This window comes from Suillus discolor (assembly GCF_016758755.1).
Source record: "Suillus discolor strain FC423 chromosome Unknown F5147scaffold_29, whole genome shotgun sequence".
Lineage (NCBI taxonomy): Eukaryota > Fungi > Basidiomycota > Agaricomycetes > Boletales > Suillaceae > Suillus > Suillus discolor.
In genome coordinates this window covers 483,190-510,580 of record NW_024541276.1, presented here as the reverse complement: position 1 = coordinate 510,580, position 27,391 = coordinate 483,190, and the positions used below count along the sequence as shown (strand labels likewise).

At 45.4% G+C, this 27,391-nt stretch overlaps 5 protein-coding genes across 5 annotated transcripts; 4 read left to right on the top strand and 1 right to left on the bottom strand.

Moving 5' to 3' along the window:
• Positions 1-7,671: 7,671 nt before the first annotated feature.
• F5147DRAFT_653149 (uncharacterized protein) lies at positions 7,672-9,209 on the top strand (the record flags this gene model as incomplete). The annotated part of the gene is made up of 9 exons (XM_041433749.1): positions 7,672-7,821; positions 7,908-8,011; positions 8,057-8,171; positions 8,220-8,410; positions 8,458-8,596; positions 8,630-8,765; positions 8,786-8,832; positions 8,881-9,035; positions 9,089-9,209. 9 exons carry the CDS (start codon positions 7,672-7,674, stop codon positions 9,207-9,209), a joined length of 1,158 nt encoding a protein of 385 aa, XP_041292667.1.
• Positions 9,210-12,023: 2,814 nt separating this feature from the next.
• Positions 12,024-12,925, top strand: F5147DRAFT_800597 (uncharacterized protein; the record flags this gene model as incomplete). The annotated part of the gene is made up of 1 exon (XM_041443267.1): positions 12,024-12,925. Exon 1 carries the CDS (start codon positions 12,083-12,085, stop codon positions 12,923-12,925), a length of 843 nt encoding a protein of 280 aa, XP_041292666.1. The 5' UTR covers positions 12,024-12,082.
• A 2,901-nt stretch (positions 12,926-15,826) lies between these two features.
• Positions 15,827-20,934, top strand: F5147DRAFT_800593 (P-loop containing nucleoside triphosphate hydrolase protein; the record flags this gene model as incomplete). The annotated part of the gene is made up of 29 exons (XM_041443266.1): positions 15,827-15,986; positions 16,036-16,475; positions 16,528-16,829; positions 16,877-16,985; positions 17,042-17,077; positions 17,133-17,145; positions 17,192-17,291; positions 17,346-17,475; positions 17,525-17,541; positions 17,596-17,623; positions 17,685-17,697; positions 17,747-17,789; positions 17,838-17,903; positions 17,954-18,275; positions 18,331-18,481; positions 18,535-18,564; positions 18,624-18,807; positions 18,862-18,924; positions 18,974-19,017; positions 19,072-19,181; positions 19,230-19,486; positions 19,537-19,553; positions 19,603-19,672; positions 19,731-19,767; positions 19,815-19,952; positions 19,999-20,082; positions 20,138-20,566; positions 20,624-20,745; positions 20,796-20,934. The coding sequence occupies 29 exons, from the start codon at positions 15,827-15,829 to the stop codon at positions 20,932-20,934; spliced, it is 3,654 nt and encodes a 1,217-aa protein (XP_041292665.1).
• A 444-nt stretch (positions 20,935-21,378) lies between these two features.
• Positions 21,379-23,699, bottom strand: F5147DRAFT_800592 (uncharacterized protein; the record flags this gene model as incomplete). The annotated part of the gene is made up of 13 exons (XM_041443265.1): positions 21,379-21,457; positions 21,509-21,684; positions 21,734-21,913; positions 21,969-22,118; positions 22,181-22,525; positions 22,578-22,631; positions 22,686-22,807; positions 22,856-22,907; positions 22,963-23,141; positions 23,204-23,278; positions 23,332-23,406; positions 23,469-23,510; positions 23,564-23,699. 13 exons carry the CDS (start codon positions 23,697-23,699, stop codon positions 21,379-21,381), a joined length of 1,665 nt encoding a protein of 554 aa, XP_041292664.1.
• A 307-nt stretch (positions 23,700-24,006) lies between these two features.
• Positions 24,007-27,272, top strand: F5147DRAFT_761177 (uncharacterized protein; the record flags this gene model as incomplete). The annotated part of the gene is made up of 8 exons (XM_041440516.1): positions 24,007-24,053; positions 24,134-24,357; positions 24,502-24,689; positions 24,751-25,041; positions 25,105-25,173; positions 25,306-26,776; positions 26,828-27,120; positions 27,185-27,272. 8 exons carry the CDS (start codon positions 24,007-24,009, stop codon positions 27,200-27,202), a joined length of 2,601 nt encoding a protein of 866 aa, XP_041292663.1. The 3' UTR covers positions 27,203-27,272.
• Positions 27,273-27,391: the final 119 nt, after the last annotated feature.

Below are 27,391 nucleotides of genomic sequence, written 5' to 3'. Positions count from 1 at the left end.
CAAAGTAAGGACAGTCTTGTCTGAACGATGAGGTCAATTGAGGTAGACTTAGTTGCGATGAGCAACTAAGAAAAGATACTAGAGACTGAAGCCAAAGGGGCGTTCAGAGGAAAGTATGTTCCAGGGAAGATTGAGTAGATTCAAGTTAGAGAATCTAGTACAGGGTGACCGACTACTTATACTAAGTGGAGAGGGTTAAGGGCAAGGCTACCGCACAGTAGGTAAGGGTAAAGGGGAAATGAGAATGGTATAGGTGCATTGGCAAACAGAGCCGGATTAGTGATGGATGGTTGAATGTGGAATGAGACCGAGAAACGTTGGAACGATCCAACGGTAAGAATACAATGTGCAGGAATCTGCAGTCAGAAGGGAACAGGAAAGGAAAGCCACATTGGTGGCATGAGTCAGACCGAGTCATAGGTGCGGGACCACATTGGTGGTCGAGTCATAGGTGTTACAACACTATCTCATTCTTCTTATACTCATATGATATGCCTTCCTTTCTTGGAACTGTACTTACTATCTCACGATGACTTGGTCTGTGCGCACATATGGATCCATTTAAGCACATGTATTACACTTGTATTCTTCACTTGAATCTTACTAGGTTTTACCTGGAACTTCCTTCGCTTAAGATCTCCAATCTTAAGTCGTCTAGAAACCCGATTCTTAGTCAAAGCACTCCTTTGATTAAGTCCATAGAACTCTCTCTTGTCTGAGAGACTGAGAATCTCAACGACCGCAAACTCTGTCGAGTTGTCATTGTTAGAACTACCCTAGTTCGTAACAAAAGATTCAAGTCGAAAGACACCACACATCTGTGTGTGTCCGATACCAAAGAACAAGAACAAACCGAAACCAAGAAGACCGGCTGAGCAAGACAGCCAGCACAAACAGCAGACCTGACATCACTCACCCCAAGACTACAGGCTTTAAACCTTGGTACTTCAGTACCCCCACTCAATATGTCGACGTCAACCACTACTAGCAGCGGCAAAGAATTCGAATACAAGATAAACCACCCTCCCATATTCAATGGAGATAGGGATATGTCTAGATCATTCCTCCTATCCTGTAACACCTACATGGATATCAACGACAAACTCTACAAAGATGATAAACATTGCATCATCTTCATCATGTCGTTCATGAACAAAGGGAATGCCAGATTATGGAAAGAAGAATTTCTGGAAGACGCTCAGTTCATTGACTCTTCCGGACAGAAGAAAGGATATGGAAATATGAAAGATTTCTTAGAAGCCTTCAATAAGGCATTCTCCGCAATCAATCCTTCCGGAACAGCAATGACTAAGCTAGGAGCTCTCAAACAAACCGGAGATCTCCAAACCTATATCGCCGATTATCAGAGACTAATCGCGCAGGCAAAAGTCAAAGAAGAAACCGCCAAAATCTTTCACTTCCAAGAAGGACTCAATATAGGAATCCTTATCAAGATGTTCAATGCTGGAAATGTTCCAAAGAGCTTCGACGACTATGTCGCCACAGTAGTCGACATCGATAACTGCCACACACAGTTACAATCCATCAGATCCCGCTTCCCTGTACAACAAAAGAAGAGAAGATTTGGGAATCAAAGATTTGTACCAACCAGAGATCGCGATGCTATGGTGATTGATCGACTTACGGATGAAAGTCGCCAAGAACACATGCGTGTTGGAAAGTGTTTCACTTGCCACCAAATCGGACACCGTGCCCGGGAATGCCCACAGAAGAAGAAAGGACCTCCTTTTGTCCGCAAAGTGGAAGAAGAAGAAGAAGAAACTAGGCGCATTCAAGAGGATTTTTGAAACGGAGAAACATACTGACGATGGAATCTCCAATAGAACCTGTACGTTTGATACGAGCTGTTAATGAAAAAAAAGAACTCCGCATTCCCATTACTCTCATATCTCGGAAACAGGAAAATGTCGAAACAAGTGCAGTAATCGATTCTGGTGCTTCTGGAACCTATATTTCCGAAAGCTTTGTAAAAAAGCTCGGAATAAAAACCTGAAAATTAAAAAAACCATTCAATATCCGAACAGCAGACGGAAGCTATTTTAGCAGTGGACCAGTAAATCGGTACTGCACCCTTATCATCAAAATCAATGAACAAACCATGATAGGAAAATTCAACATTACCAATCTAGGAGCATGAGACCAAATTCTCCTGGGAATTCCGTGGCTCCAAGCAATGAATCCCTCTATCAATTGGGCAGAACGAACTCTCTCACTTCCTAACACCCCAAAATCTATCGAAATCTCGGAAAGCATCCGAAAACTTAACGCTCCCCTCGAACAAAGAAAGTGGACAAATTCCAAACTAAAGAAACAATCATCCAAACTCTCTGCTTCTATTGAAGAAATCCCCAAAGATGTACCGTTGTTGCTACCAACAGAGGATGACGATTCTTTTGACACCAAAGAAGACATTTGGTGCGCTCCACCGGTGCACGACATCTCTACCTATGAGCTGGATAACGGGGAATTCCTAGTTGAATACAGTGCTGATGGAGAATTCGTCCGAATTATACAAGAAATTTCGCTTGATACTCCTCTCACAAAGGATGGAACATCCTTTTCGGAACAAGTACCGATCATCACCCCTCTTAAAATTAGCAACAAGGCGCAAGAATTTGCTACAGAAGAAAAGGAAAAACAGAAGAAACCCTTCGAAGAACTCGTGCCCGCTTATCTTCATGAATTTGCAGATGTATTTGCCAAAGATGGACTAAAACAACTCCCTCTGGAACATCCTGGAATAGACCACCACATAGAAACAAAACCTGGGTTCCTTCCGAGAACATCTAAAGTATATCCTCTCTCCCCAAAAGAAAGGCTTGCAGTAAAGAAATTTATTGACGAAAACTTGGAGAAAGGTTTTATCACTCTGTCGAAATCCCCACAAGCCAGTGGTTTCTTTTTTGTAGGAAAGAAAAGTGGAGAGCTTCGTCCCTGTCAAGATTACCGAGGCATTAATGATCAAACGATAAAGAACTCTTATCCTCTCCCACTTCCGGCAACTCTTATCGAACGATTACATGGGGCAAACTTCTTCATGAAAATGGATATCAGATCAGGCTATAACAATATCCGCATCCACCCGGATGATCGATGGAAAGCCGCGTTTACTACGGAGCATGGATTATTCGAACCAAGTGTAATGTTCTTCGGGCTATGCAACTCACCTGCCACCTTTCAAGCATTTATGGATAATGAATTCCGTCAGGAAATCAACGAAGGATGGCTGGTGATATATGGACGACATCCTTATCTTTTCGAAAACACTTGAAGAACATCACGAACGCACAAAACGGATCTTAACAAAGATTAGAGCAGAAAAGCTATTTTTAAAACCAGAAAAATGCACATTCGACTCTCAAGAAGTCGAATTTCTTGGCATGGTCATTAAACCAGGATCCGTAGAAATGGACAAAGCAAAAACCAATGGCATCAAGGAATGGCCCATTCCTACTTCTGTTAAAGAAGTTCGGTCATTTTTAGGATTCTGCAATTTCTACCGATCATTTGTCACGCACTACTCGGATATCGCTCGTCCCCTTATCAATCTGACAAAGAAGGATACCATTTTCTCTTGGAACGCTCAGCATCAACAAACATTTGACTTATTAAAAACCTGTTTCACTACCCATCCCGTACTCCGCAATCCAGATCCCGTAAAACAGTTCGCTATTGCCACGGACACCTCATTAGTAGCAACAGGAGGAGTTCTACTACAAACTGACGGAAATGGTATCTATCACCCCTGCGCCTATCTGTCGCAATCATTCAACCCAGCCGAACGAAATTACCCAATCTTCGACTGAGAACTCCTTGCCATAATTCGTGCACTAACCGAATGGTGGCATTATCTTGAAGGACACCCCTCCCCAATCATAGTTTTCACAGATCACATGAACTTGCTCTATTTTAAGAAAGCAGAGCACTTATCCCATCGACAAGCACGATGGCAGATGCTTCTGACTGACTTTGATTTGGAACTACATCATGTTCCTGGTTCTAAATTAGCTGTACCTGATGCCCTTTCTTGACGACCAGACCATGATACCGGAGTCCTCCGATAACGATAATACCATTCTACTTCCTGATTCCATGTTTATTCGACTCATCGATGATGACCTTCGCACCACCCTTGCCAGCTCGGATCCACTTAACGATCCGATATTCGCTACTGCCGTAGACGCCCTCAACGGTGTCTGTCTTCCCCCGATGAAATCCGCTTTAAGCGATTGGAAAGTAGATTCTGGAATATTATCCTACAAAAATCGAGCTTATATTGCTCCTGATCATCGCAAAGCTATGTTGGCTCGATACCATGACCATCCAACCGCTGGTCATCCCGGTCGCTTCAAAACTGAGGAATTGGTTAAACGCGAAGCTTGGTGGCCTGGCATGGGAGCATTTATCCGAAAATATGTTGAAGGATGTGCCACCTGCCAGCAAATGAAGGCCGATACACATCCTGTTACGCCACCTCTTGTCCCCATTTCCTCCGTTGCCACTCGACCTTTTTCACAGATCTCTGTCGATCTTATCACGGATCTTCCCCTCTCCTCTGGTTTTGATTCCATCATGGTCGTGGTAGACCATGGGCTTAGTAAGGGGGTGATAATTACTCCTTGCCATAAAAATATTACCTCCGAGGAGTAGCCAAACTATTCCTGAAACACGTATTCAAACGCTTCGGATTACACGACAAAGTAATCTCTGACCGAGGACCCCAATTTCTCTCGAAGTTCTCCATGGAATTAGCTCGACTCCTTGATTATTCTATCGCCCCTTCCACCGCCTACCATCCACAAACTGATGGACAAACTGAACGACTCAATCAAGAACTAGAAACATACCTACGGATCTATTGCAGCAACGACCCAACCAATTGGGTAGAACACCTTCCCATGGCAGAATTCGTTCACAATCATAGAAGCATGATGCCCGAAATGCTTCACCTTTCTACATCATGATGGGTTATGAGCCTAAAGGAATCCCCCATGTCTTGGCAGACTCAACGGTACCAGCTGCGGAAGAACGAGTTCGACTTCTTCAGAAGATAAGAGAAGAAGCGGTTGCCTGCCACAACATTGCTATGCAACGCATGACGGAAAGATCCTTCGGCCAGAAGTACCAGCCATGGAAAGTAGGCAATAAGGTGTGGTTATCTGCAACCAATCTCCGACTAAAACTTCCCTCTCGGAAACTCGCTCCGAAAAGATACAGTCCCTTCCCCATTTCTGCTGTACTATCTCCGATCACATTCACACTCCAACTACCTCCACAATGGAAAATACATCCCACATTCCATGCTTCCCTACTATCGTCCTATAGTGAAAATGATGTTCATGGCCCGAACTTCTTGGAACCACCACCTGACATTCTAGAAGAAGAAGAAGAGTATGAAATAGAAGCTATCCTGGCTCACAAAGGTACCAGTAAACGTCGCCGTTATCTAATATCGTGGAAAGGATATTCCTCCGCTAGCAACAAATGGATCCCAGAAGAAAACCTGGAAAATGCCGGAGAAACCCTTTTGATCTATAAAAGAAAACACTCGCTGTGATATCGCCCCATAAACACAAACATTATGTCCTTCCCAGTTTCTTACACTCTTCCCTATGAATCTGTGTTCGCCCCAATTGACCTGTCCTCTGATGAAGGAAGATTTGAATCCTTCATCTCAGAAATCGAAGACCTTACTCTCATCGAAGCCGCAATCCTCTGTCCCCAACATGCCATTGAAATCAACAAAATCCTTATCAACCGAAATGCCTTCTCCGTCAACCTCCTCGTCAATGTCATCAGGTCCACCGACCTCATTGAAAGACTCGTTCGACATGTGGAAGAACCACGTGTTCAGCATGGCATCATGCATTTACAGAAATGCATTCACGCTTACACTCTGTGTCTTATCCCTCAGGAGGTTAGGGCAGATATCCAGGAAGTTATTCACATCATCGCTGAACGAGTCTCCAGAGTCGCTCGCCCACCACCTTCCTATGATGGTGGAATTCCTATTCCTCCTCCTTGTGTGTCTGACAAGCTATTGGCTGCTGTTAACAGCCTCACGGAGATTACCAACGCCATGATCGTTAACCTGCAAGAAGAAACCCAACTTGCATTACAAATAGTTTCGACAGCATCTGCAACCACGTCTGATACGGTCGTTGCTCCAGAAGAAACTATAGAGCACCCAGAAAACCTTTACACCGCCTTCTCTTCCACGCACGAAGAAATAACCATGGAACAGTCGCTTTCTTCCCCCAATGAAACCATCGAACTTGCTGAAGCGCTTAAAGCGCTACACATCCATCCACCAATGACTATCCCATCCACACTCACCCCACCGACATTCGTAGACTGCCTCGTTCCTGTGCAAGCCCTTGGACCTACTGCCCCTGCAGAGTACGCTGAGCTAATCACGGAAGCAGAACAAATCCCCATGCCATTGTCCTCAGTCTACGTACTAGCTAGATAAGACATAGCCCAGATAAAAGAATCTTCTAGCAGGAAAAGAAGATCCCCTAGACGCGGATACCGAGGCAAGGGAAAGAAAAGAGCCTCTAGCGATGATGAAGCATTCAGTCGCTGTCCCGCTCCCCCCGTAATCCGACCCTCATCCTCAAAACCAGACGAAAATTGTGTTTGCAGATACTGCAAAACCCTTGGCCATCGCCAAACAAACTGCCCCGATTATTATTGCAGAATATGTAGGGAGCTTTCTCCAGGACATCTCTCCTTATATTGCCACCAATTCACCGGATGTTCCCCCACTACACTCACTTGGAAGGATGAAGGATTCTACCAAGAGCTCTCTCACTGGGAGAAAAGTTTAGACGAAGCTTACGTCCACCAGTGCCAGGAAGAGGAAGCTCTCCGACAGGCAGAGTACCTTACCGGAGGAGGAGACGATCAGCTTGACTATTCTGACGACCCTATCTATTGGGAAAACCAAGATATGTAAAGTCAGTGACTTCACACTTAGTAAGGGGGTAATGTTACAACACTATCTCATTCTTCTTATACTCATATGATATGCCTTCCTTTCTTGGACCTGTACTTACTATCTCACGATGACTTGGTCTGTGCGCACATATGGATCCATTTAAGCACATGTATTACACTTGTATTCTTCACTTGAATCTTACTAGGTTTTACCTGGAACTTCCTTCGCTTAAGATCTCCAATCTTAAGTCGTCTAGAAACCCGATTCTTAGTCAAAGCACTCCTTTGATTAAGTCCATAGAACTCTCTCTTGTCTGAGAGACTGAGAATCTCAACGACCGCAAACTCTGTCGAGTTGTCATTGTTAGAACTACCCTAGTTCGTAACAATAGGAGGAACGTGCATGCACGTGCATAGAGGCGGGCGATGCGAGGGATGGGAATGGTCCCAAGGATCCGGTCAACGGAAAGTCGGTAAAGGAGGACGAGCCGGTAGATGGTGAGGGCGAGGATGAAGGGAAAATGATAGGGGGGCCACGCGACCGATGTTACTTGTAACAGTTACCATGTAAGGTCAAAGTCCACCTGCCTATTTGAGTTTAAGTCCTATGTCAGGTCATTAGCATAGACGACAAGCATATAAGACGACCTCTGACCGCGAAGTTCTCCCTCATTCACATTTCACTCTCTTCCACCTCTCAAAAATTTCAGTATGACTCTATCCGGGGACGATTCTGCGGGAGACCTTTCTGTTTCTCCTAGAGAAGTATCGCTTTGTGTTCCGACATCTCCTCATGCTAGGGCAAAGCGGAGAATTACTGCCCTTATGGAGGAGGTCGAAGCTTTGAAGCAGGACAAGGCGGTAAAACATAGGTTTGCACATTTTGAACTTCTCAAACTCAACTCAATATACCTAATTGTAGGAAGACAACTTACTACATTTCATAGGGACGAGCTATCCGTCGTATGGTTGCCCTCTACAGTCCCATAGAGGACCTAGTCGCTGAAAATGATCAGCATTGTGAAGACAGAGACAGCGGTTCTACTCTTGAGTAAGTGCTCATCATGTCTGTCTTGACGTTCTTGTTCAAAATCAGGAATAGACAAGACCGCCTTCAACGCAGCTACATCAAACTCGCCAAATCATTACCATGGATTCACGAGAGGCTAGCAACTCTTGAGCATGAGGAGTCGGAGGATATGCTCAGAAAGGTGATCCCAACATTAATGTGTCACATCCGGTTCTTATTTTCGATGTAGCTCAAGCAAGGTGCAGACTCAGCTTGTGGTGACGACACAGGAACGCTCAAAGACCTCATTGCTTCATGGATCAATATTCTGCATTGCCCGACTCCACTCATCAGGACCGACGACAAGCACCATCGAGGCTTCGTCGACGATGCGTGTGGTCGACTACTCTGCCCAGCGGAGTGGCATTGGGAGGACCCAATGTATGTGATGATCTTTGTCACTCGCATGTCGCTGACATTTTGTTTAGCATCAAGGCTGGCATTCGCGACCGTACGACTTCTTTCATCGTGTCTAAAAACTTGTGGCCAATGTTTATGTATGAGAACTATGAAGCTGATGCTAAGAATTTGGAGCGCGGGCTCATGAAGTCGAAGTTATTGGTTATGGTGGGTGACCTAATTCTTGCAACTGATTCACAGCTCATTGTATTGAAGGGGTTCAAGGCCATTTTCACCCCTCCTCTGCCAATGAAGTCGATGGCAATGGCAATGGCGCCGATATCATTGAGAATTGCAGATGCGCCCGGAGATGGTCGGATCAAGCCAAAGTCAAGACGTGCGTTGCCTCTATTATAGGCATGAGAAAAGTGACACCTCGCGCGATCGCGTATACTGCTTGCCAGGTAAGTAGCATCGATACTTTATTCTAATTGTGAAACTGAAATCTTCAGATTCGATTCGCGCTTTCCAATATCACTTCCTGGCGTACTGTAGACGGGGATTTCGACTATCATGTTTTCTGGAACAATATCGTAGACTTTTTTGAAGCCCCCCCGGGTGCAGCTGTGCGATCCAGGATAAATCAACTTCTCGAGTGGTGGACTAGGTAAGCTATCAGCGTCAGTGATTCGTTTGGATAGCTAAATTAGTCATGTGCAGGAAAGTTTTTGGAAGAAACCATCGAGAGGACTTGATGCCGAATGTCGTTTCCAAAATGTCTGTCAATGCTCTCGCCGCCCAGAGACAGCAGATGGAGGACGCCATATTTGACTCCGACTAGTTGCTTTCCATTTTTCCTGCTCGTCCTACTTCTTGTGTGATACTCTCGCTATAGCCTTATATATTACCCATAATTATGATATGTTGTGTCTTCGTATCAGATGAATTTGATTTTGCCAATATGCGTCAATTTATTCCCTGGTCCTATCTGAGTCAATGAAAATGTCTGGTACTGCTCAGAAGTCCCTTGAAGAGTGCTTCGATAATTTTTCACATGTATGATCAGATTTGCAAGTGAACAGGATACTTAGCTCGGATGCCAGACAATGGAATGCTAACTCCCTCTATTCTCAGGTCTCCAGGAGGGTTTGTTTCTCTAATTGATAGCAATCTATTGTCGCGATTCATGAGAATGATCTGGTCTCAGTTGGTGGATCCGCCCGCTTGTGATTAATAGGCTGAATCCAAGAAATAAAGCAACACTGTGGTGGGCTCTGTATTATATAGTACTCATGCTAATAGGGTCTCTAGAAGGGTTGTTTTCTCTAATCATTAGCAATTCATTATCGCGATTCATGGGAATGATCTGGTTTCAGTTGGTAGATCAGCCTAATTGTGATTGATAGGCTAGTTCCGAATAATGCAGTGATGCTGTGGTGGGCTCTGTATTGTCTAATGTTCATGCTAATAGCGCCATTCAGGTTGGATGGTATGGATCCAAGAGACACAGCGGCATTATGATGATGTTTGTATTTTTGGTCTTCGCGCCACCAACAGGAAAGAAAGTTCGCTGTGGTTGGCCCCTGCATTATCTAGCATTCACGCTAATAGCACCGTTCAAGTCAGATGATGCGAATTCAAGAGATGCAGTGGCATCATGATGATGTCTGTATTTTCTGCTCTTCGCGCTAATGACAGGACAGAACATTTTCACTTCGGAGAACTTACTGCAAATACATAGAATAGTAAGTGGAATACTGAGCCGATTCATGGCCCACTGTCGTCAAGTACTGAGTCAAAGCACTATAATATAAACATGTAGTGCCTGCGCAAGGCTACGACATCTTGTGACGTTATCCAAAGTGGGATACAACTCTCAGACATTCGATATCTAAAGAGAATACCATCAAAAGTGCAAGCAGCATATAAATAAATTGTTACTCGCGTGGTGAGCATATCGTCACCCTCTGGAAGGTATTTGCTTTCATTACACCTTGACAAATTGTCACATTAATGACGACAGTTAAAATTTTCAAGCAGATGTCGTCAAAAGTCAAAGCGGAACAAAAGTTGATCTGTCACTCACGTATTGAACACATCCGCTCTCCGCAAAGGCAATGCTTTTTCGCACGGATCCCCAATCGACATCTAGCAGCTAACAATTTAATAACTTGAACGTTGCTTTCGCCATGGAACTTGTGGTTTGCTTGGCTCGAGCATTATCTTCACAGGTAATTGATGTATCGTTGCTGACTGGGGAACACTTTGTCGTTTTTTTTCACCTCTAGATTTGTCCTGTAGTGTTTCGAGTCTAGCACAAAATTCAACCCTCGAGCAAATTAACTGCAAGATTACCTGCGGACCAAACGACATATACCCGCACTACTAATAACATCATCGCAGTGTCTTTCACCTTCACAGATTGCAACCTCCTTTCTTTTCCCTCTCAGTATCTGTCTGTATTAAACTTTATGAACCTGGGCCCATTTATGTTTTTGTACACCCATTCAAATGAAAGAGATTACTTAGCCAATATCGCTCCTCAGCTGGTGTGCTTTCAAATTGTTGATTCCTCGACAATGCCAAATATTCTCATGTGGAAGCGGTCAGCAAATATACGAAGATTATTGTGATGCTGTATTATATATTGCTTTAAATAACATTCTCATTTGTTCATCGGTTCTCTGATGACCTGAAGCTTCCAACGGCTCCCCTACTAACACTGCTGAAACTAGCAGTACTACCTGGTTTGGATTGTTGGGAAAGATTTACCTGAGACTGTTGTGATAGGTGCTGCCCTCGAGCCTGGCCATGCCCTAACGATCCATTCGGAAAGAGAATTCATCTGCCGCCGTGGCATCATGGTTGGTAGTGAGGAGACTCAAATGGCTTTCTCACTCGCTTGAATTCTCACGGTTCGTCCTTGTATCTGTGCTAAGCAGCCCACACGTAAGTAGTAGTAGGCAATGTGTTTTTGGATTTACATCAAACCTAGTTTTGAGCTCTGACTCTACTGATGCATCAGGCTTTACTTATTCCCGAAGTCCTCCTGGAAATATTCGCTTATGTGAACACAATACCATCTACTCAAACATCATCGACCCGGAAATTGCTTGCAGCACTTGCAAGGACATGCAAAATCTTCCACGAGCCTGCGATGAATTTGCTGTGGACTGAAATCCATGAGTTAGAACCACTGCTAGGCTGTGTAGCGAGGTTACATCCACTGATATATCATAGTGGTACAAGGGTCAGTGCACGACTTCATTATGCTTTGTTCGTTTTTTTTCGGCTCACTGAGCGTCTACATAATAGCGGGACGAGCCCTGGTCGAAAGGCGTCGAGCCATTATCTGCCCATGAGGCCCATCAATTTCTGCGTCACTCCTCCCGTATACGCACATTGGACATACAATCTGATCATCCGCACCTTCTTTCTGTCATCCCCACCGAGGCATGCATATTTCCGAGGCTGAAGTCATTAAGTCTTTCCACCACATATTTGAACCTCTTTCTGCCTCGCATGCTGCACCGATGTCATCTATTGAGCGTCGACGAGGGTTTGCAATCTTTTGTGACACGTTGCATTGCTCTGGAGCATCTATGCATCTACACTCCTGGAATATGCGATGGTGATGGCAGCACAGCAAATGAACTGTCCTTCCTATCCGATAGGATTCATTGGTGCACGCGGCTTGTAACTCTGTCTTGTCCAATGGTCGACTGGGCAACATGGAAGCATCTCTCCCACCTCCCTACCCTTCGCAAATTGGAAATTGATCAAGGGTATAATGACCATCCTTCGCTGCCAAAACAAGATATCGTGAATTTATCATTCCTTCACATCACAAGCCTTTCCTTTCAACAGCTCTACGATGCCGGAGACATCATCACAGTCATGCAACACTGGCAATTTCCCTCGCTGAAGGAGTTCGAGTTTGAAGCCCACCGTTTCTCTTCAGAACAGGCCGAGCAACTCTTTCATGCTCTGTCCCACTGCAATGCGTGTCGGACTCTAGAAGAAATCTCCATTTGTTGTTATGATGACAATTTTGTGGGAGACGACGAGTCTTTGACACCAATTCCGCATTTCCTTTGCTTCACACAGCTCCAAACCCTGAAGCTCATGTTTAATAATTTCTACATCTACCTGGACAATGATATGCTCTTGCAAGCTATGTCTACTTGGCCGCACATCCGCACTCTGGAAATCGATGACTCAGGTGACCGTGTTCCTTCTTCCGAAATCTCCCTCCGTGGATTATTCACAGCGATCGGTCTATGTCCACAATTGCATACACTACAAGTTCCAATCAAGATTGCAACTATCGACATCAATCCTGATGCCGAGCCAATACAACATACCTCCCTACGATCATTGGCTTTGGACTTATCCGAGTTTCTAATAGATGCTGAAACCATCGCTCGCATCATTTCCGCCTGGCTCCCTTGTGTCGACCGAGTTCAAAACATAAATGGTTTGAGTTGGCTTCAAGTCAACAGGCATCTTAGATCTTTGAGAACGGCTACTGCGCCGTGTGTCGCGGGAGCCTCCTAGAATGTCTGGGTTTGGAATACCTTCACGTCCGGGAATGTTGTTACATACCTTCGAGTTCTTTCGTTATCGTTGTCGTCGCTGTTGACTGTAGTTGTATACTGGTGTACTAGTACTTCTGCATAATCGCCAACAACCCACTGGTTCGCCGTCATTAGTACGATTTCCAACATGATTACGTGCGCCACCTGAGATCCACCATTCACTGTGCTCGACGGTCCCCTCCCTCCTTCTGTATACCTTTTGATATCCGCGTCTGTGATAGCCATGTGATTGTACAACGCAATACGTGCTTGATAAAATTCAACAACTACATAGAAGGATACATCCATGCCATATGATGAGATACAATGGCTACGTCTAGTGCGCTATAAAGATAGTCTAATAATCATATAGAAGATACACCAAGCGATAATGAAGAGAGGACACCGTGTCAAGAAGAGCGAATGTTCGAGACAAATGTCGTTAGTCGTAGATAGAGATGGTTTCAAGGACTGGAGACAATACTAGAGTACGGCAGTAGGAAGTTGGCAGTAGTGACAGATGCAGGGCAAGGGGAACGTACAAAGATGAACGCTGGACTATATTGCGTTGCAGGCAGGTACTTTGCTATCGTGGAGAACAAACCTTTCGTTCCGAGGTGAGATGAGCTCCTTGTCGATGTTGTCCTCGCCTAGCTTATTGTGCGCAAAGATCTATTAACAGCATGAGTAGCTGTACTCGTTGAAACGTCGTGTTTGGCACACCTCTTTTCCCACTCCAAATGCGTGGATGATTTGCCGAGGCCAGACTATTAAAAACGCGCGGTCAACACTAGCCTGGCATCGGAAAAAGCTAGATACCTTTCCTATCACTAGAACTCGGAACCTTGGGAGTATCAGCCTCAAGAACGGCACTTTATGACTCACCAAAGACATTTCCGAAATATTTTGCAAGTGGTAGGAGGCTTAAGGCTTTGATCGGAAGAGACAGACTGCTCAGCCTGCTATGATTTAGATGGGCTTGATGCCAGACGTGGATCCTTGCTTCGGTTGTTGTATTCCTGAAAAGTTCGACCACGATGCTGATGTTGTTATGAACCTTGTTGGAACCCGCGAGCGATCAAGGCGAGAAAGCAATGCATTGATTCTTGTTTCACCTTATCTTGAATTATACATGCGGATCACGTCATCTGGATCGAAAGTAATATCTTCACGCTTAGTTCCAGAACGTTTGTTGTACCGCATATGCAGGGAAAATGAATTCCCGCGAGAAAGCTCTCTAAGGCAAAGTAACTCAGGTGAGAACATGTGTTGGGGTCGAGTACTTACATGGCTGAAGAAAACATCCGTCGCAACCTCTTTCCTGCTTCACTTACTTGGCGTTGGCGAATGCTTGATGATCTGTACTTCAGCAGACTTGACATTCGTTTTCGACTTGTATATATATTCACCGGAGTTGATGATACCACTTGATGGTAAGAAATGAGTGCCATGGATGCGGAGAGCCGCTGAGGCGTGAAAAGCATTAGCCATGTTGATCTGACTGAGGGCTCACATGGACAATACAGATGGTCTGAACTTACTGATAACGACCTTCCACACTCGAGGATTGGCTGCCGTGCGTTTCACGAACTTCGCAAGCTTGTGCTAGATCATCAATTTGAGATCACCGTGATCAGCTGTTCCTTGTATTGTCAACATAAATTACACAATGCCCAATACCCTATGGCGTGGGAAACATTCTAATAAGGAAGTATCGGATATCAAAGAAGAGTAAAAGGGCCGCACGTCGAGTTCGTCGTACCGTTCGCACATCCTCACTCGCACATACACCAAACCTTCTTTAGTTATTAGCATCATCATGCATGAGCACCTCGGTCTCGAATTAGAAAACAGGACTACATCCAATCCTATCACTCCGCCGCCAACCCAAGGCAGCGGATCTACCGCTTCTGCCGAGCAATCTACCCAAGCTGGATCATCTCCACAAGCCGCGCCTGGCGCACGCCAGGCCACAGGCCAGCAGAACCAGCCACACACCACACGCGCCCCTCATACAACAGCGCCTAATCTAGCGTCTACAGTCGCGCAACCTCCTGCAGAGCAGCCAAGGGCACCTCAGCCAGCTCCCGCTCAGGCCCAAATAGTTCCTAATCAGGCAGACGAAATCGCCGCTCTGAGGGCACGCATCGCCGAGCTTGAACGTGGGGACGCTCACGGCAACCATATACCGGCCAGAGCTTCTCCACCCAGTCAAGCCTTGGTGGCTGACCCTGCACAGGCCATAAAGTTAGCGCTTTAAGTCTACGTGAGTTTTTCGTTATTGCAACCACTATTTTGGTTTGTCTTCGAGCATGTTGCGCACACTGCACTTGTATGATATAAAATACTTAGGATATTTCCGAAAAATTAACATATTGCGCTTCTCTTGTCTGCTTCCATCACAACACGCTCCGTAGGTCCAGCCTGTGACTCGTAGCCTTATTTCCAGGAAAGATATCGATAGTCCAGTAGACGCGAACTTTTTGTCAGCATTCTGACATGAGGTGACCCTAGCCCTGGCCGATTTATTTCGGAATGCCAAACTGAACTTAACTTACACATCTGATAGGCTAGGAGTCCCACTGCCTACGTAAGGGTCGTGTTCTTGTCACAATCTAGGATCATTTGGGGGTCCAAGTTTATCCCTCATGTACAGCTCCACGTTGCCTGCAGCTGTCGATTTTAGGTGTGCTATTTGCGCCTCAACCTGTTAGGAAATTCAGGCAGAGTGCTGACTCGACGATATAAGGACTCCAACATTCTTGCAGAATTGCCTCAAGCTCGAGGCATTCCTTTGTACCATCGACACAGCTTAAAGTCTAAGTTCCCCGGCCTTTTATATAAACACTTCGCATCATAAGCCCCTCTTGTTCAACGGACCATGCTGGACTTATTCTCCAAAGATCGAATAGTCAACGAGGCAGGCCTTAGAGCCGCCTTGCGTCATCTGGACGCAAGGTCAAGTTCAGGAGCAACCGCATTACAAGCCACGGTCGAACATATGTTGTCATCACCCCATATTTTTGCATATATCATATCTGGTATCTCGTAGACTTTCATCGAGCGTCATCAACTCTGACTCTGTAACAGTTTGGGATCGCCGCGAGGCAATGATCTCACAGATCATGACAGACTTTCCAACGAAATCTCAAGAATATCCAGCATCCATCGCGAGAAAGATGCTGGACAATCTGTCTATGAACTTTTTAGCTTGTCCGGCCGAGTCTCTAGCGATGGATGTCTCTAGGGACATCACCCACCACAGATGCTTCAGCGAGGGCGCTTTACCTGTACTTTTCGCGTTGAACAGTATGGAATTTTCTGGCGCACGGTCGTTTGAAGACGAGATCTTCGACAAATCTAATGATAGATTCGTCAAGAAGAAAGTGCGCAATCGCAATCGCCCGAAAGCTCATACGTCTATCGACCGATCGCTCTTCGTGAGGCTTGGTGTGGTTGTGCCTCTCACGAGCGAGGCTGCTGCATTATTGTCTACTCAGATTCTTGCAAAGCTGAAAAATGCTCTCTCGGTGAGTATATTCGCTGTTTTTTTTTACGTTTCCCCTGATAGCTCTCTGTAAGTTCTACTTCTCGCTTCTGCGGAGGACGGAATTGGCAGGCGACATCAAAGCTTTACTCTTCCCAATCGTGGGAGAGTATGCCAAATATGTTGCGCCTGAAGTTTCGTCAACCGATGTTGAGAGCCCAACAGACCGACTCAATGTATACCAATTGGTGCAGCATATGAAGACTGCGCTTTATTTCGACAACGCGGACGGGTTCGGAGAGTGGCGAATCCTCATATCTACGCAGGCCTACAAACATTTGCGTGAATTCCGTAGAGCAGATAAGAATATATTCAAGATCATCTTCAAGAAGATCAAGTCTGTCTTCTGAAGAATTTTACTGCAATGATCTCATCGTTTCACAGACAGCTATCGAATGGCCATTTTTCAGATGATAATCACAAGCGACTTAACGGGCCGGATGCAGGCATACCCATCTACGATGCCAAGATGACAAAGGACCTACGATTAGTGGTGAGTGTAATTTCATGTACATCGTTTAGAGCGAGGCGACTGACCTTTTCTTACAGTACCAGATCGATTGTGTCCCTGACAAAGATGGCAAGGTACGTCGTTTTTACATCAACATCCAGCATGATACTGAGATTGGAGTCTTGACAGTCCGAAAGACAAGGTAAACTATCAAATCTCTCCGCCACTAGCACTCATATGGACTCCAGTAATCAAGATATACGGTATTTATATGGATGCTCAGCTTGACAGAGTATGGGATGCCTTGGGTAGTCATCTCGCACGCAAGGGCAGAGAATATCGTAGAAGGTGAGGACATTCTTTCGATTCTTGATGCATTTCAGTGAATCATCGCTTGTGCAGGTGTATCTTTCGGAAACGGCCACTCCTATCTAAATACAGCGCGATTCTGCCTGGGTCATTCCCACTAGCTGACCCTGAGCCAGAATGCCCAGGAAGCCCACTTAATCTTAGTGATAAGGACAACGACCACGTTGAGTATTTTCAGTTGTCATTTGTGCGGTCATTGATCCATGTCATAGCTTCACTCTTTGCTTGTGTATGCATTTTCGCCATCCTTATACAAATTGGTTTCCATTTAACAATTTTCTAGTTTGGAGAAATATGTCACATTCTCGCAAGTAAGCTTATAAATACGGTTTATGGGCACGCGAATATTGACTCGATAACCTCTTCTTTTAGGCGTTCCTGCATAGTGAGTGATCGTGTAGTTGGCTCGCCACTTATTCTCATCTTTGCACAAGGTCTCATCGCAGACCAAGATGTACAGCACGTCTTTATGCTCACGTAAGTTCTGCCCCAATGAACAGAATTTACTGGTCAATATTGGTTCAGACCTCAAGAACAAAAAATTGTCGAGTGTACCACGTCATGTTACGTCTTGGGTCGCAGAGGCACGGGGTAAGTGTCCTGCCCCTAATATGAGTAGCTTGTGAATCACACTCAACTAGAAAAACCACGACGATGTTGTTCAAGATTCTCGGCATTCAGCGAGCTTGGGAAATGAGTGCTATTGACATGCTGAAGCCACGCCAAATCTTCGTCACCAAATCCAGAGTGCTCGCTACGAGAGTGGAGGAGTATTTCACGAAGCTTCTCGAATCTCTGGCGTTAGCAGGCTATACCCTGGAGGAACTTGCAAAAATGAAGGCACGAAGTGTTCAGGAGGGCCCCGTTGATCTCAATGACCTGCCCGAATCCCAGATGAATATGCCGATGAAATACAGCGAACTTGAGGATAAGCACTTTCCTCTTTTTCTAACTTTCGATCGAGTGCGCCCCAATCCGTCGTCTAGACAGTTCCCAAGCTAATCGAAACTTTATGTAGCTGGCGAAAATGATCGCGGCAGATATCTTCAGCAAGAAAGATAGCGCAGGAGTTTTCTTCAATGCAGATGCGCATGACTGTTTCGTCACCTATGACGTATTCACAAATCAATACTGGCCTTATTTTCCACAGAATCTCAGCCAGAATCTTAGTAGCGTCCTTTTCTCTTGTGATGACTATAGAGTACTGACACTACCCCATCAGATCCGTGGTTGGTTTTCAGCGAATTCATGGGTGAGTGCTATTTGTATTACATCGACGCTGACAATTCCTGAATATACATATACATACAGGAATCATCAAAGGCTCCGAACACACATTGACTTGTCCTGAAGGAGTTCTCGATCGTCAAACCTATCTCCTTCTTCCTCATCGTTCTAACCCAAATTTTGCGAATCAGAGGGGAATTCTGTACGACATGTTCGAGCATTATACGAAAATGAAGAGGCAGCGACGTCATCATGATGTTGCAGACCGGTACGACGTATTCCCCTTCTCACCCAAGTAATGTCACGATATATTCCCAAATAGCACGCATGCGATACTCAAGGTCTTGCGGAGCCAGAGGTTCCCTGGCCAACAGATCGATTATCTGTATGTCTTATCACCACCAACGCATCTTACTCCTTACCACCTGCACTAGGTATGTCGACGAAGCACAAGACAACCTTCTGATCGACGCATTATGTAAGTGGCTACTCCATCCTTTGTTGACATAACCCCTTGAGCTTTCTGTTATAGTTTTGAGGCAATTATGTAAGAATCCAGACGGTTTGTTCTGGGCTGGAGAGATCTCTGCAGAGAGTTCCTTCAGGTTTAGTGATCTGAAAGCGTTTCTCTACCGTGTTGAGGTCAGCAGACAGCCACTTAGTTCGGGCCTGAATTGATACTTGAAGCAGCAGCAGAATATTTCAGTCAATTCCGCTGGAGCATGTCCTCGTCAGCCTGCGATGTTTCAATTGGCGATCAACTACAGATCGCACGGTGGAATCATCAACTGCGCAAGTTCTGTGGTCGAACTTATCACAAAATTTTGGCCCAACACAATCGATAATCTTCGGCCAGAAAAGGAGGTGGTTGACGGACCGAAGCCTGTATTTTTTACTGATTGGGATAAAGACACCGTTCATCATCAACAGTTCTGGTTGCAGATGAGGTAAGTGGTCCTGCATGATGACCCTCCTTTCCTCCTGAGGATTCTTCCAGGGATAAGGCCGAGCTATGTAAAGTAATTGGTTGGAGGTTTCATTCATACACTGATAAGGTATATAGGCATTCTCGTGCGTGACAATGCAGCACGTCAGAAGTTCCGAGACCAGGTTGGTCAAATTGGACTAATTATGTGAGTCGTATGAAGACTTCCTTTGCTCTGTGTTTTTCATGTTGACATATGTATGCAGGACGCTTTATGAGAGCAAAGGCATGGAATTCGATGATGTGAGAAAGCTAAGTTTGCTATCTGATGGATGTCTGACTTCCGTCAGGTGCTGCTGTACAACTTTTTCGAGGATTCTGCCATAGATCTGTCGCGATGGCACATAGTTCTCAATGGGGTAGACGGTCGAGGGTATGCACCGAACTTTGAACGAGACGAGGCGCGATACGCTGGGGTTTGTAGCGAGGTAGGCACACCGATCCTTGAAATGAACTCCGGCTTACTTTTATTAGCTCAAACTTCTTTATGTGGGAATCACTCGAGCAAAGAAGAATGTATGGATCGTTGACAAATCTGATAGATCAGAGCCGATGCGTGTACGTTGAGAGCAGCATGTTGGCGTAACTTGATCTGATAACTATTTTCCTTCAGAAATTCTGGACGTCTCGCAACCAGATCGAGAATTGTACTCTCAGAACCTGTGTCCCTCATCCCGTCTCGACTCCGGAAGAATGGGCATACTTCGGGCACTCACTATTCTCGTACAAGCGCTACCCGCAGGCTATCCACTGCTTCGAACGTGCTAACCTTCATCGTAAAGCGAAGGTTTGTGAAGCATATCAACTGCGAGAAGTTGCACGTTCTAGTGTCGGAGTGGCCTCACTCAGTGACCAAAAAAGAGCTTTTAACGTGGCTGCCGATGCCTTTAGTGATTGCGCGGCGACCGCGACAGGAATTGAGAAGCTCCAATATTATCGTAACTCGGCAGATTGCTACGTTCGAGCAGGAGATGATCTTAAAGCTACTAAGGCCTATCTCAAGTTCCACCGCTCAAGAGCCACCTGTCCCTGTGGTATTGATGTATCACTGCCTATAGTTATAGTAAAACCCTGATACATTAATCACTACAAGTCATAGGGTGGGCTGATACATCATTTTACCATAGATTATTATAGTCCCTACCCTTCCCTATACCGTCCTGGATATGTTCTAGATGTTCTCCCTCGTACTATATGTTCAAGTTCTGTTCCTGGGATCAGGTATCGCAGGTCGGATCTGATCTACTAGCACACTGGTATACCAATTTCAGCGTCTTCCATGACAACCTCATCACACGGCTCAAAGCTCTATCCCAGATCCAACTCGACTTTGAAAAGCGCGCCAAAGATGCAGAAGGGAAATTCACTGAGAAGTTTGCTGAGATGCGGAGGCAGCTTGATGTGCGGTGAAAACAGATTGATAAGTTTGAGTTGAGTGTAAAGGCGTATGGTGAGGCAAAGGCTACATGGAGACGGAAGTTTACTGCAAAGGAAGGGGAGATTGAGGGGTTGAAGGTGGATGTTTTTATGAGTGTTTTTGATTTTACGTTGGCTTTGACTCTGGGAGACACACAGATAGGCTGAACTTACCTGACTGATAATGCATCAGGGAAAACCTCCCGCGAAGATTTCATAAGATTTTCTGAAATTTTCTGACTTTCTGAAAATACATTAAAATATTCCAAGTCCCTCTACGGATGGGTGAAAATTTACAAAAATCCACATGAATACAACAAAATGATTATAATGTGATTAAATCAGGGTATATACTAGAATATCGCAAATCACAAGATATGAAAACGAGGAAATGAGACAAAAGTTGTAACGCAAAGTCCTTGTGCTATCAGGAATGCCCTAGTCGATACTCATCCCATCGAAATCGATTCGCGCAAATGCTGCTTTCAACTCGGCGGATGCAAAGTCAACCACATTGCTGCAGAAAGTTATGAGCAGCATGCAACAAAGATGCGAGACTAGCACATACCTAACAGCCTTGTATTTTCGAGCCATGAGAGAATGGTAAACATGCGGGCCCTTGGTGTAGATTCCATTGAGCATTTCCATATTGTTGTCAAACATGCCGATGAGACTTTGCCCGAAATCACCACGCTCGCGACCTACATCAACAACGGACTTCAGATCAAGTAGGGAAGAAAAAATCTGGTAGAACACAGTGAGATAGCGCTTGAATAGTTAGAATACGACGCACCGCAGTAACCACAGCTGAGACCATGGCACTCGGGATCTCGGGTTCATCGTTGTCATCAAGCACAGAGACAAACCGATCCTTATACTTCTTCCCAACCTGGTCCTGACTCGTAAAAAAGGCTAACTGGCATACAGTGTTGATAGCGGGATGGTCAAATGGCTGACTCAAGATGGGATTGCCCTGTCATGTCCTAAAAGTCAAAGAGGATCAACATTTGCGATGAGCTAAACCGAACCTTGGTGTCAAACTTGTAAATGAAAGTCAGGAGATTGAGCAGGCGGTTGATCTTCTCGTCATCACCCGTCTTGACCCCATATGCACCAGGAACGACGCGATCCGAAATCTCCTTGAGTTTCTTGCGAATCAACCCAATACGCCCATCTGGCTAATCAGTAGCACCACTTGCATGAGAATTGTGGGTTGCGAAAGTATTGACAAGAAACTCACCACTCTGGTGAAAGCTTTCATGTAAGCTTGGTCTTGTTCCAAGCGCTGTAAGACTTCTTTATGCTCTGCTGATGATGCGGCTTCAAGTACTAAGTTGACCATCATGGTGTGGCGATGTTTCGGTCGTGGAAAGTAGCACTCAAATACCAGCTCTCGTTCGACAAGCTGAATGGCAGCATGAAGAATTACTTGGATATGAGGTTGTTGACTGAGGAGATTGATTGTGTTGTTGCCGTTCCACACAAGATGTGTTAACAAAGACCAAGTGTCTTCCAAGCGGGTACTATTACGAGTTAGCGAATCTGGAATGCTCGAGGTTGATAGTGCCGCAGTGAAGTGCGGAGTCTGTAAATTCAGCCAATCTAGATTCAGAATGCAACTCGAATGCAAAACATACCTCCACAGCCTTGTGCACAGTTTTCTTGGCCCTTTTCTTGGTAATAGGGACATCCTTTGTTAAATAAGTCATCAACAACACGTAGCGTAGAAAACATGAATCACATACATTGAACTTGGTCTTACTTGTAACAGCCTTCATGGTTTGACTAGTACTTGTGGCTTGATCGTCATCCGAGTCTGAAGTTGGAATCATGGAGGTGGTGTACGAGCCACTTGGCTTGGAAGAATCTAGGCAGATAGTCACTATAATGCCCAAGAACACCACAAAAAACTCACGGGTTGTAGGTTTCAAGGCTGCCTTAACAGTATTTGTGACGAAATGAGGAGTCTTTGAACCACCATCAATGTGAGTAACTCAACCGGTATTAATCTGTAGGAAATACCTCGTCATAAAATAAATCCTTGAGCTGCTTTGGCTTTTTGCTTTGCAGCTCATCATCATGACTCGATAAAAATTCCGAGTCATCATTCTCAGAATGATCAGACTCAGAAGCCGTGTTACCGTGACCATCAACAGGCTGCTGGTCCAATGAGGGCAAATCAATGTCCTGCTCTCGAGTTTCTCGAGTTCAGCAAGTTAGAAACAAATATGGAAGTATTAATAATAATAAAAATAACACTCACTGTGTAGACGAGGTGGCCTGGCTGTACCATGGTTGGATTCTTCTGGTGGCACAATCTGTTTCTTTATGCTGGTGCCTACTGGACGAAGTGTAAGGAGAACATATTAACAATATGAGGCTTCGACTGACCTGTGAGCTTTTTTTGTTTGCCTTTGCCTGAGTCAGCGATAGATGATGCAGCACGTTTTCGGGTTGCTGGTTTGTCTGCAGCCCAAACTTTTCAAACAGATGAGTTCAAATATAGACACTGCGTCGGCAACACAAACCTTGATTTTTCATTGCTACTTCTTTTGCTTGACGTATTGGCCCTGCGGTGTTAGGAGACATAAAGATTCACTTCATCCATTAAAAAAAAACCTACTACCAACGCTCTCTGAGGTTTCAATTTCGGAAGGGGTGGCTGCTTGAGCAGAGTGTGCGGATGCCATTTCAACCTTCTTCTGCAGCCGTTTTGCTGCAGCTTTTTCTCCGGGTGTCACAGGAGCCTTTGGAGGCATGGTAAGTAAAATATAGTTGTAAGAAAAAGACTGACGAAATGAGTGTGAAGCAAGAAGCGAATTAAAAGAGGGAAATTTTGATGGGGGAAGACAACCTGTAACAAGTGGTTCGAATTGAAGAAGGTTCATGTTCCGCCCGCAAGCTAAACACTAAATCTACCTCGGCTACCTCGTTTCGTCACCACTCACCACTTAAGCACCAAAGCCAACATTTCCATCGCATCCTCGACAATGCACAGTATCAGAGGCAACATAAAATGTCGTCCATGTGGAAAAGAAGGCCTGACTGTGGCTGGATATCACCGCCATGCCACACAGTCTCGAAATCTGCAGTGTCTTGCTCATTATGAGCAAGTAAGCAATGCACAACTAGCGGGCCACATACCAACTGAAACGGCACCAGAATATCACCCATCCACTGGTTATGCCAACAGCATCGATGAAAATATGGATGGTGCTGATGAGATAGATGAGGGTGGTCAGGTTCTACATTTCGAAGGTGACTTTTTTGGTCACTATACCGAAGAAGACTTTGAATGGCCAGACGACCATGGAGTAGTAGAAGGAGACAAGGATGCAGATGAGTCATCGGATGAGGAGGTGGTATTTGATGGCGAAATAGGGTGGGAGCCAGCAGTTCTTAATGCACCTGATGTTGGTGAGCAAGATTCGGAGCAAGAGTCACTGGCAGATCAATATCATCAAGAAACTCGAGCTCACCATCAAAATCCCCGTGATGCCACAGAAGCTCGATTAGGTCATGCCAGTCCATATATCACACACTTTCCCCTTCCAACTGCAGGTGCTCCAGTCTCTGGACCATCGGAAATGCCACGTGAGCATATCTACGAGGGTTACAGTCAGAAAATTGCAGGGTCAGAAAACATTTACGCACCATTTGAGAGTAAACTCGACTTCGACATAGCCTTATGGGCCAAAATGCGTGGCACAGGCTCTACAGCATTTACTGATCTTCTTGCTATCGACGATGTGGGTCATTAAGTTTTAAGTGAAATGACAAATACAAACTCACCATGTTCTGATCTGCCAGGTACATGACCGTCTCGGGCTCTCTTATAAAAGTTCTCGTGAACTTAACAACATCATTGATAAGAAGCTTCCCACTGGTCGCCCGCAATTTCGCCGCCAGGAGGTTGTGGTTGCCGGAGAAGCTTTTGACGTGTACTTCCGAGATGTTCTGGAATGTGTCAAGGCTCTCTACGAAGATCCAGAATTTGCACCATACCTTGTCTTCGTACCTGAAAGGCATTATGCAGACAAAGACAAGACAATGCGGTTATATCATGATATGCATACAGGGAAATGGTGGTGGCGCACACAGGTTTGTCAACAGCTCTCATTCAGCTCTAAATTCAAACTGATTTGAATCACTGACACGTCACAGAAGGAAATCGAGAAAGAAAAACCTGGAGCGACAATTATCCCGATTATTCTCTCTTCTGACAAGACTCAGGTCACTGTCTTCGGGAATAAGACAGCATGACCAGTATATATGACGATCGGCAACATACCAAAAGACATTCGACGGAAACCTTCACGACATGCCCACATCCTTTTGGCTTACCTTCCAACTACTCGTCTTGAGCACATCAAGAATCGGGCCTCTCAGCGCCGCACTATCACAAATCTCTTCCACGCATGTATGGGGCACATCCTCGAACCACTCAAAAGTGCCGGAGAAGATGGGCTACATATGCGTAGTGGTGATGGCATCACCCGTCGTGGTCATCCCCTTCTTGCTTGCTATGTTGGCGATTATCCCGAGCAAATTCTTGTTTCTGGCGCGATGACAGGTGAATGTCCGAAATGCAATGTCCCGAACGGTGAGCTTGGAAGTAAAGATGCCCTATTCAAGCCACGGGATCTTGAGAGTATTCTCGCTGCTCTCAATATTGCAGATGAAGATCCGATTGGCTTTGCAGAACGTTGTGCTGAGCTTAGGATCAAGCCTATTCAACACCCTTTCTGGCAAGGACTTCCGAAGTCGAATATCTTCCATGCGATTACCCCCGACGTATTGCACCAGCTATATCAAGGACTCGTGAAACACATGATTGCTTGGATCAAATCGGCTTTTGGAGAAGCAGAGATTGATGCCCGTTGCCGTCGACTCCCTCCAAACCATAATATTCGCATCTTCAACAAGGGCATCTCTAGTCTCGCAAGAGTCAGTGGTGCTGAGCACAATCAGATTTGCCGCTTTCTTCTGGGTGTTATTATCGACATTCCCCTTCCCAACAACATTTCAAGCGCTAAGCTTGTTCGAACTCTTCGCGGACTCCTCGACTTCCTGTACTTAGCACAGTATCCATGTCACTCAGCGGAGACACTGCAACTCCTCGATGAAGCTTTGACCCGTTTTCATGACAACAAAGACATATTTGTCACACTTGGCATCCGAACGCAGTTTAATCTTCCAAAGCTTCACTCCTACCGGCACTACCTCCATATGATTCAAGAGTATGGCACGACTGACAACTATAATACAGAATATACCGAACGACTTCATATCGACCTCGCCAAGGATGCATATCGTGCAACAAACCACAAGGACGAGTACAGTCAAATGACTCTGTGGCTTGAACGGCAGGAGAAGATTCTACGGCACGCCAGTTATGTTCATTGGCGCCTCGCTGGTGATCCATTGCCGCAATCGCGTCTACCGCCAGATATGCAGTATGCCAGGGAATACAAGATGACGAAACATCCATCTGTCAAGGCCGCTACCATCGACTCCCTTAGAGACGACTATGGTGCCTCTTTTTTTCGAGCTGCCCTTGCTCGTTATATTGTGCTTCACACTCGCCCAGACGCAACAACTCGAGCTCAGGTGGAACATGCCGCTGGACATGTATATATCCCCTTCGCCTCGCTTCCTATTTTCCATAAGGTCAGGTACAATGCGGTCGACTCCGCTGGCCATAAAGATGAAAGTGTTACCATTGATTCAGTTCACTGTCAGCCTGCACGAAGAGATAAGCGAGGGAATACCGTGCCAGGACGTTTCGATACAGTTCTTGTCAACTGTGGCAATGGGGGAGAGAAGAGTGTGGAAGGTCTGTATATCATTTGGTTGACCGTTTCAAGTCACTGATGAATCATACAAGGTTACCGTGTAGCCCAAGTGCGGGTTATATTTTCGATACCCGAGAAACATCACGCTAGCCTTTTTCCCTCCCATATCTTGATCCCTAAACATTTGGCCTACGTCGAGTGGTTTTCGCCATTCACCGGGACAAGCGAGAGAAATCATGGTATGCACAAGGTCTCGCGATCATACGAAAATGGGGAACAGCTAGTTAGTATAATATCTGTGAAAGATATTCGACGCAGTGTACATCTTATACCGAAATTTGGCCGCTCTGCGCCTCGGGATTGGACTAGCAGCAACGTTTTGGAACTGTGTAGAGACTTTTTTGTTAGCCCATTCACTGATTGTCACGCATACGCAACTATTTACTAGCTTTGTTGACAACTTTTGAAAATATTATGCGAATTTCGAGAAATTTTTGTCGCATTTGCAAAATTCCCGCGGGAGGTTTTCCCTGATGTGACCTTCCACACTCGCGGAGCCTTTGGCTGCCGTGGGTTTCATGAACTTCGCAAGCCCGTGCTGGACCATCAATTTGAAGACCTGACCAGCTGAACTTCAAGTTGGTAAATGCCCAATG